The sequence below is a fragment of the Eschrichtius robustus genome, chromosome 2, assembly GCF_028021215.1.
Source record: "Eschrichtius robustus isolate mEscRob2 chromosome 2, mEscRob2.pri, whole genome shotgun sequence".
Taxonomy (NCBI): domain Eukaryota; kingdom Metazoa; phylum Chordata; class Mammalia; order Artiodactyla; family Eschrichtiidae; genus Eschrichtius; species Eschrichtius robustus.
Genome location: NC_090825.1, coordinates 13,594,926 through 13,616,572, shown reverse-complemented (window position 1 = coordinate 13,616,572; position 21,647 = coordinate 13,594,926). Strand labels below are relative to the sequence as shown.

The window sequence follows — 21,647 nt, the reverse complement described above, 5'->3', positions numbered from 1 at the left end:
GGAGGGTGATTACAGGATGGGGTTGCTTTCTCAGTGGCTGGGGAAGGAGCCAGAGCCAGGAAGAAGCTGGCAGATTGGGGAACGATTGCCCAGTAGAGGGGCTCGAGGTCTGCAGGAAGTAGAACGGGTGCACTCATTGAAAGGAAGAAAGCGGGTGAGTGAGAAGCACTGGAGGTGGTGGTTGTCAGCAGTGCTGGTACAGTGTCAGGGCTTTTGCAGTTGGCCCAGTTTCTGGAAGGGAAAGGCCCGGGGTGGAGTGAAGGAGGGACAGCGGAGGGCAAGGGTTATGCAGGTCAGGTCATGGTCAGGTCTTCCACATGGACCTGAAGAGTGTGGGTCTGTGGGGCTGAGGAGATCCAGGAGCCAGGGGACAAATCATCTGAGATTGTAGGGAGCAGCTGAGGTGTCAGGAGGGGACCTCCCTTGTGGCTTCACTCTGTACGTGAGCATTCGCGCATGCACGCACGCGTGTGTGTGTTTTGTGCGACTTCACTCTTTCTTTGTCTTTACTGTTTTCCACGAGAGTGATTGTGTGATTTCTAAACACATGAAGGTTGGAACAATTGCAACAACTTTAGAGAGATCTGAGTACATCCCTAGGCTACTCTAAAATGAGGTTATTAAAGAGGCCAATTCAACTTGGACATGGGAAGTTTTCCTTGGAAGAGAAAGCAGAGTAGACCATGGTAATGGGAACCACGACAAGATGACACAGCTCCCTTAACCTAAGAACCTGGAGATTGTTCTTCAGAACTGGCACCGACCTCTTCGGGGGCCTCCCTCTTTGGGGGCCTCCTGGCTTCACACTATTTTGCAACAAAGAACTTTCTCACTACGGAGGGTGTGAACATGATTTTTCTAAATGATGTTCCTACTTAGAACACGGAGGGTACGGGACTGTGGTGTGCTGACATGGTGTCTCTGGGCTCATGAGGAAGCAGAGAGGAGCATAGAAATGGAGCCTGTGTATGTTTCCAACTGCTTCCAGATATGTTGAAAGGAGGTTTAAAAACCAAATCTCCAGTGATGGCTAAGAGTGTGCTTACCCTGGTCCAGGCAACATTCTAAGCACTTTACCTGCATTTTCACACTCAGTCCTCACAACAACCCTATGAGGTGTAGGTACTGTTCTCCTCACCTCAGAGATGCGAAAACTCAGGCGCCATTAACCCGTTTCCGGAGGTCACACAGATTGGAAGAGGGACCCAAGATTGGACTCCGGACACTGTGGCTCCAGAGCCTGTGTAAAAATATTTATGTGATTAATTCTATCTATCTCCTTATATGGTGAGCTCAGATGGCTAATTTACAAAATGTTGTCTATTCAATAAAGTGAAACTACTTCGTTAGTTGCTGTCTCAAACACCTAAGGCATGGAATCAGGAATAAATACTTTCTTAAACTACTGATTTTAGATCAGAAATGGAGAAAAAATTTTCCCTAGAAACCCAAAATAATGTAGCTGATTTGTGAAGCCTTTATTTATTGTAAATTCATAGAACCAAAACATACAGAAACATTAGTAAAGAGAATGGAAAATATTTAATATACCATACCAAAAGCCATTTCTCTCTCTTTGCATTATTCTGAGTGAAACAGTTTCTTGATGTAAAGAATCGCATCTCAACCCTGAATTTTCTTGCTACATCACAGAATAGAATATTAAAGAAACTTAAGGTCTGAGCACTTTTATATTCAGGTTAAAATTTTTTATTGCTTTTTCAATTAAAAAATCTTACTGATGTTATGTGGATGAATTCAAAGAGTTAGAAACTGTACTTATGCTGAGATGGCAGCTTCTGTTTGGAATTTTTACCCACAGTCTGTGTGATTTAAGAGAAATGAAAAGCAAAGCCAACAAATGTGAAATAGCCTATGTCAGTTCCAAAGATAAACAGGTTTTAATTAGATATTCCAATTAAAACTTTTAAAATGCCGTTCTCACCCCTGAAATGGAACAATCAATACATGTATTGTTTACCCCAAAGATTAATAAAATCATAATCTGCAAGTTTGGAGTAGACAGTTTATCCATTGGAGATGGAAGGGAAAATTAGTTGTACATATTTCGACTTGCCACTAGGAAAAGTGCACTAATAGACTCCTTCTAAGAACTGGCTTTGGTCCAGAGTGTGGGAAACAAATGGAAGTCTACCAAAGTAGATTCCCAATCCTTGAGGCGTTAATTAACACAGAAGATAGACATTGATAGGCTTTTTAACCAAATACTGTAATCTTGAGGTTTGCAGAGTTATTTATTTTATAAACTGGGAGGATCACTCCCATCTCCTATCAAGATGCTGCAATGCACACTTTAGAATAAAGGCCAGAGGAGAACTGACCATCTTAGTCTGAAAAGAGATTTTGATTCTGTCTACTTCATAGTCAGTGTAATATCCCTTGGGCCAAATAGACACTAGTGAGGACCAGCTTCAGCCAGGGGTGGCTCCTGAGATCTGAGTTCTTGCAGAGGGAGTGCATTGGATCAGGCATCAGGGGTCTGGCTCTGATTCTGGGCTTGGACACTTAACTGTGGCCCATTGGTCCAGCCATGTCACTTCTCTGGGCTTCGGAGACTTCATCCCCCCCCATATGAACAGGTTGGGTTAAATCATACCCAATATTTCCTAATTTTGAAATTCAGTGACTACGTTTGACAACTTCTCATCTCTGTGATATGATGTTACTCTTTGCTACCAGGTGTTCCATCCGTCCATGAATTGAAGGACAGAATTGGAGTTGCATTCAGCTGAAATTAAACCGATTCTAAATCATGCTCCCAGTTATAGGGGAACTCTAGGATACCTTTATGATCTATAAAAGTATTGGACTCATTCCTTTATTTCTTTTATTGAAATAATCATATCCATAGATCTTTTTTTCCTCAAGCACTTTTGGATGGAAACTTAGATAGTATAACAATTCTTCTCTCCAGTGAATTCTTTTAATCCTTCTTTTTAAAAATTAACATACCATGTATTTTATAATGTATAACAAGTTTGCAGCTTTTGAGGAATATTCTGTGAATATGCCTATGGTAGATTTGTGCTCCAGGGCTAGTAATTGAAAGTTCAGGGGAATCTCCTCTCTACTAAGGAAGAAAAAAAATCATTAAAATAATTGATTGATGGATTGGCTTCTTAGAAGAGCAAGTGGTCAGATAAATGGACAGCATTTTTTTATTCTCCTATTTTGCCTGGAAATAGAAGAGAGGAATCCATGTCTGCCTCTTAGGCTTTTGGCCTGGGCACAGTCATTTTGTAACTATTGGGTTCATGACAGTAATTGAAGTAGGACTAGGGTTCCTGTCCTCAGGGAGCAACATGACTGATTGGGGTCACAGATAGATGATTCTCTGCTTCATGGTTTTATCTCAGATTTGCTAAGAAGACAGAATTAGAAGAATTTAGTGCAAGAGGATAGACTAGGTGATTCTTGGGTTTCAGCTTAACTGACTTGGGGGATGATCGCTAACTGAAATAAAGATGGTAGGTTAAGAACCAGATCCAACCTATGTCAGGACCTTCTAGAAAAGGGGGTGCTTCCCTCACTGCCAGCTAGTGAGAGGTTATACTCCATGTTAAAATTTGCCTTTGCATCTTGTTCTGTGCCCAGGCAGTGTTGGTCATCAGCATTGAAGGAACAGCACGAATGTGGTCTTTGCAACCAGGCTGATGACGGCAGATTTCATTGAGTGGAGAGGAAGACATAGAGGGTGGCAGTGTCGTAAGACAAACACCATGAATTTCCTTTTGTGTGCTCTCAGAGAAACAGTCATTTAGGCTCTATTGTCATAATCATTGTCATAATCATTTCTTCATGTGTGCTGTTCTTTACTTTGGGGGTGAGGTGGATTAGATCACCCATATTTGGAAACTAGCCAGCCTCTAGTGTCAAGGGTTTTCATGTTGTGGAAAGTTTCTGAATAATTCGTTGTCCTTATCACATTTCTTAACAAAGAAGATTTTACTACCAATGCTAATGATGAATCTGTGTTTGAACCCCTGAGCTTTAAACTTTCATGACCAGCCTGCCATTCTCAACTTGGTTCTTATTATATATATATATATATATATATATAGTATTCAACAATAGAAAAATCAACTCATCTTTTAGAGATATAAGTACATTTTATGTAGGATATTTCTTTTCATTATTTGTTCTGATGGGCAGTATTGGAAATATGTTTCACAAAAATCCCCATATATAATCAGGATATTGTAGTTCCCAGAGGCCTAGGTTTTAGGATATCAGCTGATGACAGCTTTCTTTTGTGAGCTTAGTGATTTCTGTAATGGAATATGTATTGTCTTTCAACCTTTGTATCTCTCTTTAAGTTTTATATTTTTGCTTTTTTTTTTCTTTCCCGGTTTTTGTTTTACTTTAAGCTTCATATATAGTTGAGTCCCAACAAAAACCATTCAGTATATATAGAAATGACTTGTGGTTATTTCTTCAAGATTCATATTAACAAGATTCAACAATGGAAGAGTGACTTTTAAAGTGATTACCTCTACACTTATATCTAAGTTTCCATAATGGTTGGCATTTAAATGTAGAGTATCTTAGGAAGATGTGCCAGGAGGATTCATGCGTTTGATTACATTCTAGCAACGATGATCCCAACAAAGGGTATCTTGGGCCACAGTCTCATTTAGTTAACCCTCTTTTGTGCAACCACACTCTGGTCTTCCCCAAGTTCCAGTGGGAATTAAGGACTAAAAAATGGAGCCACTTTATGAGGTTGACTCTAATCTTCTCTAATCTGTTCTTCTTAACTGTAACTATAGGGGCCCCAAAGTCACCATTCTGCTCCTGGTGAACACTGACTTTCCAGAATGACACAGATTATATGTATAGAGTTTGGTTATATGGAAACTCACTGAGAGAGGTAGGGGGAGAGAGAGAGAGAGAGAATGAGAATGAGAATCTTGGCCAGGGAGAATGGTTAAATTTAACTGAGAAATCTTGGACATTTTCACAATCAAGAGAGCCTTTTCTGGCCAAATATCCGCTGCGAGCTCTTTAGCTTTCCCAAGGGTCTCTGTGATTGAACAGCACACAGGCGTTTAGGTTGTGTTATCAGGATCTTACGTTTCTTGGGAAAGCTAAGGATGAGTGCAGCTTACCAGATGGAGTGTTCACCACTTGCAGTGTTGCCTTCATATAAGGTTCCTCAACCCTTTTCTCTCCTAGGATGGGGACAGATGGAAGGCACTGTTTTATTGGCACTCCTAGAGATGAAACAGTGTCGGTGACACACAAGGATATTAAAAATGGCAACTAATTGTATAACTTTGCCCAAATCATAGTCTCCAGGGCTTAATTTACTCATATTTTAAATGAGGATGATGTAGTTTATATACCAGGTCTGTCTTAGCCTGTTTGAGCTGCTATAACGAAATACCACAGCCTGGGTGGCCTAAACAACAAACATTTATTTCTTACAGTTCTGAAGGCTGTGGGAAGTCCAAGGTCAAGGTGCTGGCACATTCAGTCTGGTGAGGGCTCTCTTCTTGGTTTGCAGACAGCCATCTTCTTGTTATATTGTCACATGGCCTTCCCTTGGTGCATGCACACACACATACACACACACACACACACACACAGAAAACTTATGTCTCTTCCTCTATTTATAAGGGCATTAATCACCCTCATGAATTACCTCCCAAAGATTCCACCTCCAAATACCATCATGTTGCAGATTGGGGCTTCAACATATGAATTTGGGGGAGATACAGACATTCAGTCCGTAGCAATATCTCTTTCAGTTGGTCATTCTATGACAAGGAGAGGCTGCCATCCACTGGATATTTAGAATGAATAGCACTGTAGCACTCAAGGTTTACATATAGACAAGTTTTGGGCTTCCTTCTCAGAGCTGATATCTTCATAATGTAGGACAATTGGCTAAATCTCTCTAGGTCTCAATTTCCTTAACAATGAAACTATTCAATAATATATATTTGTAGAGTCACAGTCAAGATTAAATGAAAATTGTGCATGTAAAAGTGCTTGGCACAGAACAGATCCTTGATAAAAAATTTAGTTTTTAAATTATGAAAAATGACAAAATCTATTCAAACAAAAGCTGAAACAAGCAACACAAGAAGTGAAATGGTTAGACTGTTGGTTTGGTAGTTAATATCAACATTTGTTTGTATTTGAACATAAATTTTGCAAGTCTCTGTTAATTGTAACACACCATTTGTCTATATTGAAATAAACATAGACGAATGGTGAGTGTGTATGTGTGTGCGCACACATGCACATGTGTGAGTCTGTGTACCTTGAGAGTCTTCCCATTATTTCGTGGGTAGTTAGCCCATTTTCTACTACATTGTAAGAATTTCAGCTAACGCACCACTTCCAAATTTGGGATATATTTTACTTGCATAAAACACTGTGCTTTTATTTCAGTTAAACCAGAAAATACTTAAATCTGCTCTGTCGTTAAAGATTATTCCCTAACAAAAATGTTTCTTTGCACATCAATAAGGGAATGCTCCAATTAATGTTACTGGCAAGAAAATGATACGAAACAACGAACTGCACACACAGGGACACCTACACACACACGCTCCTCAAGTTTCAAAACCCCAAGTTCCCATGAATCACACCTTGTTGGCATAAAATATTTAATATTTACATTTTATAGAAATTATCATTGCTTTTCCCTTCAGAGTTAGTGACTCAGATGAAGCAAATCCAAGCCTGTCTTCCTATGACCTGAAATGTCAAGGTGACAGATTCATTTTAAGGCTTAACTTGAGGTATTACACAGAGAGTGAAGGCTACTCAAGGATGTGAACTGATCAGTTTTGAAACAAGAGGGGACCTATCATCAGTAAGACAGGAGGGCAGTACGATTTTTAATAGCCAGATTCTCAACACATTGAACTAGAGTTAAATGAATCCTTACCTCTGGATTTCAATGATCACAGTAGTCAAGTCTTCTCATAACCACTAGTACAAATGGCATTTGCCACTGCCCCAGAAAAATCTTAAGGAGAAAGGGGAAAAGTGTACATTACAAAGGAGGGTGAGATGGGGTTCCTCCTATTTCAGTAAAATTTAAGCCTCTAGAGGATGAGGAGTAATTCCAAACTTTCATGGGGAATAAAGCAAAGTCTAAACATCACTCATAACCTGAATGCAATGAAGAAACAGCACATGGAGCTGGAAATTCAAGAGGACTGTGTCTTCATGAGAACTTCAAGTAGTTCTCTTTCTTTAAATTCAGTTCAAAATGTACTATAAAAACCTGTGGGACTTATTTCTGCATGTTGGGTAGATTTATGTATAATATTTAGAAAAGTGCTACCAGGAATATATTCCCAGAAAATGACTTTCAGCTTGAGTAAATGATCTGATTTCTGGCCTTTGAAAGGAAATCACTAAAAAAAAAAAAAGAAGAGGATCCTGTGAAATGAGTGGTTTCCCCTGGTGAAGTCAGCCCCCCATCACTGCACTTACCAAGAATGAACCTGTCGCAGACTGTAATGGTCTTATGATTAGTGTGAATGAATGCTCCTCACCACATAGATTCACTATTGATTTTTTAATCAATAAGAATGTCTTGTATTTAGATAGTTACCGTCTCCAAAGAAATCTGAGTGCTCTATAGTTGATGAATTCCAGTTTATATTCATACCATCCCACTGAATGTATAGATTAGGTATTGCAATTGCATTTTAAGGAGGAAAAACAGAACCAGAAAAGTTAAATCATTAGCCAGGAGATTTCAGAAAGCTAATATTAGAATTACCAGTTAAAATCTGGTAGTCTTGACTTATAATTCTGACTGTTTCCCCAAAACATCTGGTCAGTTGGGTCAACTGATTATTCCTTAGGAAAAAGGAATCAAACAATTGAATTGCTATGATTAACAGAAGTTCCCATTACTTCTCATTATTTTGGTGGTGTACAATAATTGGGCTTAAGACATTTTTATTTATTAGAGCACATGCATTTTTTAGTGGCCTATGTTAGTATCTTTGGAACGCTCTTAAGTCATGTGTGCCAGAAGTTTATCTCCTGGTAAGGGATAGATGTAAAATTTAAATTCTCATATTAGGTAGGTGTGATTTTTCAAAGATTGGGTATCTCCATCACCTATGTGGCATTGTTTTAGTTGATAAAAAAAAAAAAAAGAAATAATCTCCTCAATAAAAACTGGTTCAAAACCCGTACTCATTATACCTCTGGGAAGGTTACTATCATCCTTTCAGTCACCCAGTCTTCTAGCCTTAAAAATGTGAGCCTCTGATTTTTCTTTCCCCTTCTTGCATTTACAATTTCTGTCAGTTTTTCCTCTGACAAGTTTATTACTTTGTTTCTCTGTGTTCTCCTTACTGCTGACACTCTGCTTTTCACATATAATGTGGTAACCTCCTTATTTGTCTCCCCTACTTCTGTTGTCTGTTCTTCAACCCATCTTAGGTCAACTTTCCAGATAAATTTTCCGTAATTTTTGAAATTATGAATTATTTGGGTACATGAAAAGTATATAGAATAACACATTAAACATTCATATCCCCACCACCCAGCTTAAAAAAACCATGATATTAAAGACACAATAGAAAGCCCTCTTTGAAGCCTCTCTCCAATTTCACCCCCCCCAACTCTCATGAATTTAATGGTTATTATTCCCATGCACGTTTTAACATTTTAACCATATGTACCTGTATCCATAAAAATGTATAGTATTTCTATACTCCAATCATTTATACTCCTGAAATTTTCATTTGTTATGTGGCTTTGAGATTTCCACTATTATTTTAAGATTTATCCGTGTTAGTGCATGTGACTTTGTTCCCTTCTCTTTCATTGCTGTAGTCCTTTGGATCCACCCAGTACAATTTATCCATTCTTCTCAGGATGGACATTGAGACTGTTTGCGATTTTTTTTCTCAAACAAATATGTAGTAAACATTTTTGAACATGCTTCCTTTTTCATATTTATGAGAGTTTCTCTAGGACATACTCCCAAGATTCTAAATGCTAGGAGGTGATAGGATCTTCTCATTTTCAAATTTTGGTTGAAAGTAATTGTGTCAAAACTGACACATCCTCCTTACGTGCCATATTCCATCTTAAGAAAGACTTCATTGGCTTCTCCTCCAACTTTCAATGGAATTTCAGATTCCTCTAAGAGAAGCTCCTCCTCACTTTTCTATCTGAAGGGACCTCCCCACCAGGGAATCCTTTTTGTGATAGGTCACAGATTCAAAAGCTTTTGGACTACACACTGAAATATAAATGTGTGAAAAATGCAGGGTATGGTGGGATCTGGGGTGGATGGTGGAGATGGAGCTATGCAACAGGGCACCATATCCGACTTACGGATGGCTAGTTTGTAGTCCCCAAGGTTCCCGTATTATTTTGTTTACTTTCCTGAAAGTTTGTCTCAGAAATGTGTAATCATCAATTCCCTGTATAGCAGCAAAGAGCCCTCTGGAGCCCGCCTGCCTGGGTTTGAATCCCTGCTCCACTGCTGCCACCTGTCTGCTCTTGAGCAACTTTTTGTTTGTAAAATGGGGGACATGCTAATACTTACTTTGTGAGGGGGTGGTGAGAAATAAATGAGATAATATACATAAAGCTCTCAAGTATGCGCTTAATAAATATCTGTTGAATTGTTGAGGAGAGGAAAAATAACAAAAGGTTCGATCGTTATCTCCTGTGTGTCAGGCATTGTTCTAGAAGCTGGGGAGATGGCAGTGACCTTGATATTTGTCTCTTTCGCAAATCAAGTTGCCAACTGGGACCAAGTCCCTAACACATCGCTTGGCTCACAGTGGGCACTCAAGAAAGAGATGCTGGATGAATAAACGAACCTAATGGTTCTCCTAAGGCAACGTAAATGCCTAAGCATGTTCTGAGCCATAATGGAGCAAGTAATTTATACCCATGATGACTTTACTGTCTGCATGTCAGTGGATTCTTATTTTTGAATATTGACAACTCCTGCGTAATACAGGTAGTAGCTTGCCATTAGACATAGTATTTGAGCAGTGAGAATACCACGTTTTTGATGATGATGCGTAACAGAGAATTGACTATTTCTTTAATCATACTTGTATACAAAATAACATTCTCAACTTTTGATGATGAGCAGTCTTTTTCATTTTTCCCTCAAATTTAGGTCTCATTGTCCATGAAGGAGCTGCAGTTTACAGAGTGTTTAAACGCTGGCGAGCTGTCAACTTACACTGGGATGTATTAAATTATGACAAAGCCACAGACATCGAAGAAAGTAGCCGGGGAGAGTCTTCCACAAGCAGAACTTTATGGTTGCCATTGACGGCTCTACGAAACAGGAACTTGGTCCACCCAACACAGTTGACCTCCCCAAGGTTTCAGTGTGGCTACATGTTATTACATCTTTTCAATCGGATGAGGCCCCATGAAGATTTGTCAGAAGATAACAGCTCGGGGGAGGTTGTGATGAGAGTGACTTCAGTGTGACAAAGCTAAGAAGGTGTGGTGTGGACCACCCTGCACATTTTGGAATGTAATTGCAATGAATGGCAAAACCATAGCACTTCTAAAAACACACATCTATGAACTTTTTAAAATTTATGCTTTTTATATGAACATTTGAATTGCAAATACATTTTTCTGAAAAAAAGAGTCCTCCTGTTCTTTGCTTTCTGATTTATCACATCTTTTATAAGTTGGTACTTGAAATCATTATACATATTATTTGACTCTACTTGGTTAAAAGAATGATGAACATTCTCCTTAAGGTCAAAACTATTTTTTTCTTGCTTGTTTTAAATATATTTTTATCAAACGTTTTGCTCCATGTGTAATTTTTCAGGCATGCTACCAATGGGGAAGAGTTTAGAATGCTGTGGGCAAATTCCAAAGTGCCCATCAAGGACGAAGCACAGAGGTGCTTCTGTGATGCACTGGTCTTCCTCATGCCTCAGGCTGGTTGGCAAACTTGAGCATGACTTTTTGTGTGGGATGAATTAACCTGTCACCAGGAATGCAAGTTCTAGGAATTATGGCTTGTTTTCTAACTTCTGAAACAGTACAGAGAGCTTGTAAAAAGATAAAGATAATTGGAATAAAATAGTCTTACAGGCATACTTTGAAGATATCGCGGGTTCAGTTCCAGACCCGCCATAAAGTATCTCAATAAAGCAAACCACTCAAATGTTTTGGTTTCCCAGAGCATATAAAAGTTATGTTTATACTATACTTCAGTCTATTAAGTGTGAAATAGCATTAATTCTTAAAAAAAAAAAATGTACATACCTTAATTTAAAAATCTAAAATATGCTAGCCATCATCTGAACCTTCAAGTTGTAATAATAACATCAAAGATCACTGATCCCAGGTCACCATAACAAGTATAATAATGGAAAAATTTGAAATATTGCAAGAATTACCGAAATGTGACACAGACACATGAAGTGAGCAAATGCTGTTGGAAAAATGGTGCCAATAGACTTGCTTGACACAGGGCTGCCCTAAACCTTCAATCGGTAAAAAACACAATGTCTGCGAAGCACGATTTAAAAAAAAAAAAAAAAAATTAAGCGCAATAAAACGAGGTGTGCCTGTCCTGAAGTACGTATTACACAGGCAGGGCACCCTGCATACTTATAACCCTAAAAGCTCACCAAAATGTTGCACCATTGCACGTGTAATAATAACACTGCCTCACATTTGCATAGCCCTCTCATAGACCAGCCGCAATTATTTTTGTTAATTATTCGTGTCTTGATTTCTATGAGTACCATCTTAATTAGATTTTCTTTTTGTGAAAACTTATATACCTACTTAATCATCTCAACACTGATTCTATTACTTGGTTTAATGAAGTCCTGGGAAATATATTCTCCAGCAGCGAGAAGTGTTTCTCTTTTACTAGATAAGTATTTTTCAAATGAAAAGAGGAAAAGAAAAATGAGGCTATTGACTCCCCAGGAACAGGTTGCTAAATAGTGATACCTGGGGATTTTGCACCTTTTTCTCCTTCTAATGGAGGTAAATGGCATATTTTAATGGGTAGCAACAGAATAGATGAGGAGGCAGGAGGTCATGCTTTCCTTAGAAACAGGAGTTGGACATGTAGGTCATTTGAAGTAATTGATGATTAGATTTTAAAGCATATGAAGTAAAATGCTTTACATTCTATTAATATTTTCTAAAAATAACCTTTGAATGATTCATAATAGAATAGTTAACATTTACAGGTAGCATTATGATTCCTACATAGCAAATTCTACCAAAACTTGAAATAATATTTTCCCAGTTAAAAAACTGTGTCACAAATGAATTAAAGATGTGACCATTTGCAGAAATATGAAGAATCAGTAAGTAACGAAAGAAGGAAAATTCAACCACTCTTTCGGGGCACATCTAGGAAATGAGAGTGTTGTTGAATTTTTGAATCTGACGTCACGTGAGCACAATCCTGGGTGAGGCACTGAGAGGTGGAGATCAGTCCTATCAACCTGGTCTCTGCCCTGAGTTTTGCCACCTGGGACAGGAAGGCAGACTGTTTTAATAGAGAAGCCAGGGATGCAGACCTGCTGTCAAAGCAGCAATCCATTATTTGTGCCCCGCAGGTGTGGGTACTTGTCCTGGACACTTTCACTAAGGGAAGTCATCAATGGCACCACATTTAATGGAGAATAATTGTGGGTGCTGTTGTTTAGAGCATTGTGTTAAAAATACCAGATAAAGAGACTTTAGACACAGATTAGACTATCACTGCTCCAGTGTTTAGCAAGCATACACGTTTGTATTCCAACTAGTGTACACTTTTGTATTCATATCAGCTCACTGAAAAGCAAGGAGGGGCAGAGGATGGGAAACCCTCTCTCTGTAACCCCTGTATGGGGTGCACAAGGCAGAGACACCTGGAGATGAGACGCACAGTGGGTTTGTCAGCCTGAAAGGAACACGTGCCCCAAGCTTCCCCTCCTTCCCAGGGCCTTTCCCTTTGGATGCCCCTTTTGTCTACACCCATTTTCTTCCCTCACCGTCTTCACAGGCCCCAGCTTCTAACACGCCCCCACACACTCACACACCCATATGTGACACAAATCAATATTGGAATAAGGATCTGGCAGAATTTCCACTCAACAAAATGTACAATCCATGATACGATTACATAGAGACTCAAACACTCTGGGTGGAGGGTGGGATGGGTGCGTTTAGAGAATTGAATTCACTGCTTAAAAGTAAAAATTCTAGGGACTTCCCTGATGGTCCAGTGATTAAGGCTCCATGCTTCCACTGCAAGGGGCGTGGTTTCGATCCCTGGTTGGGGAACTAAGATCCCACATGCCACGCGGGAGTGTGGGCAGGGGACCAATAAATAAATAAATAAAATTCTAATATGCCATATGAGTTATGATATAAACAATTAAATTCCAATTGTGAATGCTGTAATTCAAACTCAGGCTGCCTTAAATCTGAAAACCATTTGTGGTAAAAAAAAAAAAAAAAAAAAAAAGAAATTAGTTGGAAATACTTTAAAAATCTTTTCAAATATATAGAAACTTAGACCTGTATCCAGTCTGTCTCTTTTCAACCACTAATCTGCAGAACAAACATTGATGGGGTACCTGCTGTGTGCCAGACACCGTGAGCTGTGGCCACGGAATGACCCAGCGTCACAGGGAGACTCAGAGTGGGTGAAGTGCCGCCCAGCATGGTAAGTGTCAGGCCACAGGTGAGTGGAGGGCAGTGACGGTCCACAGGAGCAGTCAGGTTGCCCTGAGGCAACTGGAGAAGGCATCACTGAGGAGCTGGCGGGACCTGGGCGTTGATGCATTAGAAGAAGTTTGCCAATCAGGTAAGTGGAGAAGAACATTCTGGGAAGAGCTTGGGGGTAAAAGAGAGGCGTGTCCCGGTAATGGTGGGAGATTTCACGTGGGAGAGCATAGCGCACATCTGAAGACGTGACACAGCCCTATGGGGTTGGCTCGGTAGCCGGGACTGAAGCCCACAGGGACCCATGAGAAGATGGTGCTCAAGCAACAGATGGTAAGGGTTGGCAAGGTCATCTCTGGGGGATGGATGTCCTCTCTTGACCTTATACCTATGGGTAACACTCCCAGTTCTCAAGGTCAGGGGTAAAACGTAATGAATTGTGACCCTATCCTCAAAAGAGTTTGAAGACATCCTACAAAATGAAATAGTAGGCAGCAGTCACATGCAGGCGCTATTGCAATGAATTAGCTAAAAGAGTAGAAATATTGGAGCATCAAATGGGCTTTCCTCCTCTCTCCCAGAAGACAGCAAAACCCTTAATTCAGAAGAGGAAAGCATATCGTAGCTCTTGTGAGGTAGAATATAGTTTCTCCGTTATTGAAAGTACTTCCAAATATTTCCCAGAGTAAATAAGTTTTATCATCTGATTTTTCTTAAACATCATTTAAAAATGTTTCAATTCTATATGTTCAGCTAAAAATATGCCAAAATAAAGCACGCTCTCGCTGTTGCTTCTGTTTCCATCTGGGTCTGCTATTCTTTTCCTTTTTTTCCCCATAGACTAGCAATGTTAACATAGGCTATTACGTTTGATTCTCAGTCCTTCTTTATCTATGGAGTTAAATCACAAAATTAACTTGTCTTTGCTAATCCAGAATTTGATTTGTAATCATCTAGCAATTGATGTTCATTTTAAACAGAGGTCATGATTTGTCCATATTTTCCTTTAAAACTTTTTTTTTTTACTTACACATTTTAACGACAGTAGATTACAAATATCAGATATTCTATAATTTTCTTTCCAAGATCATCCTTTATCAAACTTCAGTGGTGAAATTTGGTTTTTATTTTCAATATATATGTTTGTATAAATGACGTAACTCATAAATTTATGTTCTGTATATTTAGAAATAATTGGTTAAAGATCTTAAGAAGATACTTTACACAACTAGTTTAGTTCCAGTTTATCAGTTCAGAAAAAAATGTTCCCATCGTGTGTGTGGTACAGAACTGCAACAGGTACCATAATTTATAGCAAAGCTCAAAGTTCCAGGCCTCAGTGGAATCTACAGAATTATTCACCATCTTCATAAAGTTGCTATTTTATACACAGTGATTTTATCTAGTAAATTAGTCAAAGACTAATAAAGTTATTTTAAGCGATTTTCCCCTGGGAGCCCGTGGGAGAATGAAAACAATGCGTGATCTCCTGTAAATTTTTGAAGGTGTATTTTTTTTTTTAAATAAACCTTACCCCAAAGCATTTCACATTGATTTTCCAAGACAAGTTAGCAGTCCCTTAGTTTTCTTGAAACTTTTTCATACTTTTGAGACATTTTTCAGGGCTTTAAGGGAAAATTATCTTTTTCTAGTGCTACAAGAAGAAGAAAGAGGTTTGCTCTCAGATGCACAGGCAATGAAGCCTAATGTATGTAGGTGGGTAATGGTGACCCGGGCATTTTATATCCTGCCTTATGGAGCCATCAAGCAGGAACATTCATCCTGACTGCTGGACCACAGAAGGACATCACCCGTGGGTGAGTAATAACCAAGGGAGAAATGTCTTCTGAGAGTGCCACCTTTAGCTCCTCGTCACAGCAGTACAGGGGCTTTGGGAATACAGGGGATCTGCCCAGAGGCTGCTATGGCAACAAGGACCATGTGGATAGAGGCTGGAGATGCTCTGTTGGACACTCTTCCCATAATAGTCTTGGGAACGTCGGGACTTAATAAGAAGAAGGAACCAAAGCCTTGATTCAGAGAACAGGAGAAGAAAAAAGCAGCGCCATTTAACTATGCCCTTCACAATGTGATTGGCTTTGTTAGCTGCAGCTCTCGGGATGCTTCCTTCTGTGCCTTCCCCTCCTTATTCATTAATCCTGCCTTCGGCAAACGAGGTGGCTTCATCCGCATTAAGCCATTCTTAAAAATATTCTGACCCAGGCACACAACAGGCTGCTCCTGTTGGGCACATTACTAAGGACCAGCTTCCCAGATGGGCTGGACAGTGCCTCCCTTAGAGAGGTCAGAAAGAGGTCAGGAGAGGCAGCAGCAATGAAGGGACAGGAAAAAGCGGGGCATGGTGGCAACAAGTCCAAGGGACTGCCCAGGAGACGACAATGAGGGAAGGCCACCTGGGCATGGGGATAAGAGACAGGCTGATTTCAAGAAGTTCGTGGTCTTGGAGAGGATGAAGTCAAGTAAATTGGAGATTCAGTTAGGTGGTTTGAAGTGCTGCGATGCCAGAAACAAGAATTTAAGAAAGGAATGCATAAGAAGGACAGATGACTCAGATGGAAGCTTCAGGGAACGTTTCCTAAAGAGGGTGACCTCCAAACGGAGAGCCTGAAGAAGCAGAAGCCAGGGAGCGTTCACGGGAAGCCAGTGCATCTGGAGGTGAGGAGAAGACTCGGAGATTCATGCGTAAGGGGTGGAGGGAGGCAGAAACTGAGAGCTGCCCAGGGTCTGGAAAGCAGAGGTGCAAGGCGCCAACAGGGGGCACAGGGCAGGAGGAGGCGGCAGAATGATTCTAGGTCCTGTTGTGGATTCGCTGGGTTTGCGTGGCTGTAAGACAGCAGCATGGAGACGTCCACAAGGCATTTGCATGTGTGAGCCCAGAGCTCAAGAGCAAGGTCTCTGCGGGATGTACGTATGTGCGGGAGTGATCGGCGTATAGATGGACCGGCACCTGGGGGACATGTAAGAGGAGCAGCCAGAGTGGGGAAAACAAACAAAGGAGTTGAGTGTTTAGAAGCCAAGGGGAAAGACTGCTTCGAAAGGGAAAAGGAAGTCAAGTGTATCAATTGCAACTAAAAAGTCAGCTCGGGACTACGAAGTCTCAGTGACATTTAGCAACGGGGCCGTGATGCTCTTGACAGAAGCGGTTTCAGTGAAGCTGTTGGTGGGGAAGAAACTGTGATCTAATGATGAATAACAGTGAAAAGTACAAAACGGCTGTATTCTCAGAGCAGAGTTTTCTTTTCTCCCTCCCTTAAAAAAAAATTTGTTTTTCTTCCTCTCCTTCATTCCAACGAGCAAGTATAAATAGTGTTGGAAAGAAGCTGGGATGGGGAAGGGGGACAATTGAGAGGCTGAGATTGTCAATAAATGAGGGAAGAAGATGATCCTTACAGGTTCCCGGAGGAGGGCACGGGGGATGGGATCTGGAGCCCATGAACAGTGTTCAAACTTCAACCCGGGGGGAAGGATGAAAGAGAGGCGAGAGGCGCAGGTGAGTCTGAGGCTTTGGGGATGGAAATGAAGGTGCCTCTGCCTAGAGGAGCCTGTCTTCTCTTTGAAATAGGCAACGAGGCATCTCCAACTCTATCCAAACCACAACCGTGGATCTTGCCTCGAAAACCTGCTCCCCTGCCATCACCATACATGGAAGTTGTACACTTGCAGTTAGTTGTTCAGGCCAAAAATCTCGGTGTCATCCCTAAATCCTCTCTTTCTCTTGTCTCCCACATTAAATCCACTAGTGAATTCTGTCGATTCACCCTTTAACATTTTCCCCAAGTCTAATCACTGGTCATTACTCCCCCTTGCTGGTCTAAACCACCATCATTGCTCGTGGGGACTGTTACAGTAGCTCCCTTACCCAGGTGTATTGGGTTGAATTTTTTCCCCACCAAATTCATGTCCACATGGAACCTAAGAATGTGACCTTATTTGGAAATAGGGTTTTTACATGTATAGCTAGTTAAGATGAGGCGATACCGGATCTCCAAATCCAGCAATTGTGGATTGCCATCGCCAACTGTACAAAGGCCTTTTGAAGACACACAGAGACACAGACGCACAAGGAGGAATGTCACGTGTTGACAGAGGCAGAGACTGGATGGTTCCGCTGTAAACCAGGGATTGTCAGCAGCCACTGGAAGCCAGGAAGTGGCGAGGAAGGATGTGCCCCTAAAGCCTTCAAAGTTTGGCCCTGCCAACACCTTGATTTTGGACTTCTGGCCTCCAGAACTGTGAGAGAATAAATGTCTGTTGTTTGAAAGCACCCAGTTTTGGTTGCTTTGCTATGGCGGCCCCAGGATACAAATTCTCTCTTCTTGTTCCCCCACTGCCCCAGCTCAATAGAGCAGCAGAGTCATCGTTGTGGAATGTAAACCAGGTCCTGCCTTCCTCCACTCAAGTGCCCTCTTAGCAGGTCCCTTCCCGCGTGACGTCATTGAGAATGACGTCAACATCCTCATTCTCACAGGTCCCGCGTGATCTGCGTCTGGCTGCTCCTCTGACGTCAGCTCCTCTTACTCTTCTCACAGCTCAGTCTGGTTCATGCTGGTTCTCAAGCAGGTAACGCGCCTTCCTGCTTCAGAACTTTAGCACTTGCTTTTCCTTCTGCCCAGAACACCCTGCTCTCACATCCTTGTGGCACCACTTCAGTTTCTCCTCATCACGAGGTCCTTCTAGACCACTCTAGAATGGCACCCCCCTCCCTTTCCCTGTTTCCTTACGCTGTTTTATTTTCCTGGTAAAACCTTTACTCACACAATAGAGTACACGCCTATTTGTTCAATACTCTTTCCCTCCATACAGTGGAAGCTCCATGAGAGCTGGAGCCATGTCTGTTCACTGCTGCTTCCCTGATGCCTAGAAGCAGGGCTGGCATAGAGTGGGTACTGAACAAATATTTTCTGAAAAAAAAAATCAATTAATGAATCTGCTAAGAATAAGAAGGGAGATGTTGGGAGATTGTTGAAAGTATAAAAAAAAATCGTGAAGAATGGGAAAGAGAGAGGACTGAGAAAGAGGAGGACTGCCTAGAATATTGAGGGGACAGCTGACATCAGACACTGAATTTACAGGGTCATCCAGGTGAGTGCCACACCTGGGTTTAAGCACAAAATGGGTTAAATTGTGCAGAAAAGGCCCTGCTCACCACTGTGTACATCCCTGACTAAACAGCCTTTGCATTAAAAAATCATGTGACAATTTTTAAAACAAAATAAAGCACTATCATTGACCTGCTAGGGGATTGCAGTGCGTCTCCTGGTCAAATTAGATAACCTTTAAGATCTTGTTAACTCTAACACTTGCCAATTTCCCTTCTCCTTTTCCTCCTCCTCCTCCTCCTTCCCCTCCTTCTCCTCCTCTTCCTTCTTCCTCTTATTCTTCTCCAACACCACCATTATCAAAATCCATAATTTACTTCTTGTTTTTGAAGCAACAGACCTCTTCCTGACTGTCATCATTTCAGAAAAAAAAAAAAAGGAATATAATTTATATTAAGCCTAGAAAAAAAACATTTTCTCTTTCCTGAATAGATCATCTTTCTAACAGTTATTATGCCAGCTGGGATCTTTGGAGAAGTCTCACAAATATCTTAAGGGCATTTGTGCTTGGAGTAGAATCTCCTGAAAGGAAGAAGGCATTAGTGTTTTGGGAACACCATAAGTCAGGTTGTTTACAAGCTTCTGATTTGATGTACTGGGCTACGATTAATCTTATCACTGCACATCTAGAACTGATTTAGCAGCTATTGAATGATCGATTTTTCATTATATCAGCTTCCTAGAGACTCCTCAATGGGCTGTAAAAAATGCCTATGCAATTAATGTCTAAATGCCCTCTGTAGCAGGTTGGTGCAAACAGAGTTGAATAAAATTAGTTCTTTAGTTACACAGAGTTCTTCCCACCTGCAGAAAGAGTGAGGGTCTAGAAAAAGCCAGGTTGAGTGGTCCAGTGTCAGCTTAGAAAGAAGCACTTGATGCAAAAGGAGTTTGGCAGAAAGTTCTTCAACGGGGAGGAACTTAATTTTTTTTTTAAATAAATTTATTTATTTATTTATGGCTGCACTGGGTCTTCGTTGCTGCGCGCAGGCTTTCTTTAGTTGCGGCGAGCGGGGGCTACTCTTCGTTGCGGTGCGTGGGTTTCTCATTGCGGTGGCTTCTCTTGTTGCGGAGCACGGGCTCTAGGCACGCGGGCTTCAGTAGTTGCGGCACGCAGGCTCAGTAATTGTGTCGCAGGCTCTAGAGCGCAGGCTCAGTAGTTGTGGCGCACGGGCTTAGTTGCTCCACGGCATGTGGGATCTTCCCGTACCAGGGCTCGAACCCGTGTCCCCTGCATTGGCAGGTGGATTCTTAACCACTGTGCCACCAGGGAAGCCCCAGGGAGGAGCTTATACTGTCAGCTGAAGAGACACTGTATGCACGTAGGAGACAGTGTTTAAACTGTTTTTCCCTAAATATTCTTTCAAACTCATAATGCATATGAATCACAAGTTTGGAATTGGCAGTTGTGGCTTGCTGAGGCCATGCTTCAAATAAATCTCATCAACTAAAGGTGGATTGCCATAGTCTCACTTTCAGCTGGCTCTTGCCAAGTTTGAACAGCCCCTGTTTCCTGGGGTTTAATGGAACCATTAGAGACAAAAAAGACTCTACGACTCTACTTCTGTGCCTAGAGAAGACAGTCGTTCGTGTGTGTGTGTGTGTGTGTGTGTGTGTGTGTGTGTGTGTGTGTGTGCAGAGGGGGTGAGCAGAGGGATGGGGCCTGGAGGAAGGGCCAGAAGCTATGGCAGTTCACGTCTCAATGTTACTTATTAGGCATCTCTCTAAGAGACTGAATAATTCGTGAGAAGAAGGGTGTTGAGACAAATGACCATGAAACAAACACATGATAAGCTCTTGTATTAGTTTCCTGTTGCTGCTGTAACAAATTACCACCTACCACAAATGGCTTAAAGCAACACATTTTTATTATCATACATTTCTGGAAGTCACAAGTCCAAAATGGATCTTAAGGAACTAAAATCAATGAGACTGGTTCTTTCTGGAGGCTCTAGGGAAGAATTTCTTCCTTGTACTTTCTAGCTTCCAGAGGCTGCCCACATTCCTTGACCTGTGGTCCCTTCCCCCATCTTCAAAGTGCATCACTCCAGTATCTGCTTCCCTGCCACATCTCCTCTCCTACTTTAACTGCCCTGTCTCCTTCTTAAAAGGACCCTTGTGATTACACTTGGTGTCGCCAGATAATCCAGAATAATCTCCCCATCTCAAGAACCTTAATGTAATCACATCTGCCAAGTCCTTTCAGGACATCTTTGCCAGACCATTATTCTGCCTACTGCAGAATAATGATCTTCAGTTTGTGCTCATGTGCAAGCTCATTATTCTCAGTGTCTAAACTTTTCCTGGGCTTCCCTGGTGGCACAGTGGTTGAGAATCTGCCTGCCAATGCAGGGGACACGGGTTCGAGCCCTGGTCTGGGAAGATCCCACATGCTGCGGAGCAACTAAGCCCGTGAGCCACAACTACTGAGCCTGCGCAACTGGAGCCTGTGCTCCGCAACAAGAGAGGCCGCGATAGTGAGAGTCCCGCGCACCGCGATGAAGAGTGGCCCCCGCTTGCCACAGCTAGAGAAAGCCCTCGCGCAGAAACGAAGACCCAACACAGCCAAAAATAGATAAATAAATAAACTTTTCCTAAGTAAGGCTGCCTCTTCCAAGTTCTGGGTCCCAGTTGGGCATGGGTACTGCTGAACATAGTTCTCCGCAGGAACCAGATATGTCTCCAGAGATGCCTTCGTCATACTCAAGTTGTCAAATTATTTGCAGTTAAATCTTAAAAGCATGTAGAGTCTAGGTCACCAGCTAGCCCAACAAGGGAAGAGGGAAAGCACTGTTCTGCTCTTACCTGCAGGACCCAGAGTGGCTGCTCTATTAAGAAGGCAAAGTCTTG

General features: G+C 41.4%; 1 protein-coding gene across 1 annotated transcript in view; it reads left to right on the top strand.

The window, feature by feature from the left end:
- Nucleotides 1–10,470, top strand: part of MARCHF11 (membrane associated ring-CH-type finger 11) — a 118,595-nt gene extending 108,125 nt beyond the window's left edge. Inside the window, exon 4 of the mRNA XM_068532023.1 lies at nucleotides 10,148–10,470. Coding sequence (XP_068388124.1) covers nucleotides 10,148–10,470 — 323 coding nt within the window. The remainder of the gene's footprint in view (nucleotides 1–10,147) is intronic.
- The last annotated feature ends 11,177 nt before the right edge of the window (nucleotides 10,471–21,647 follow it).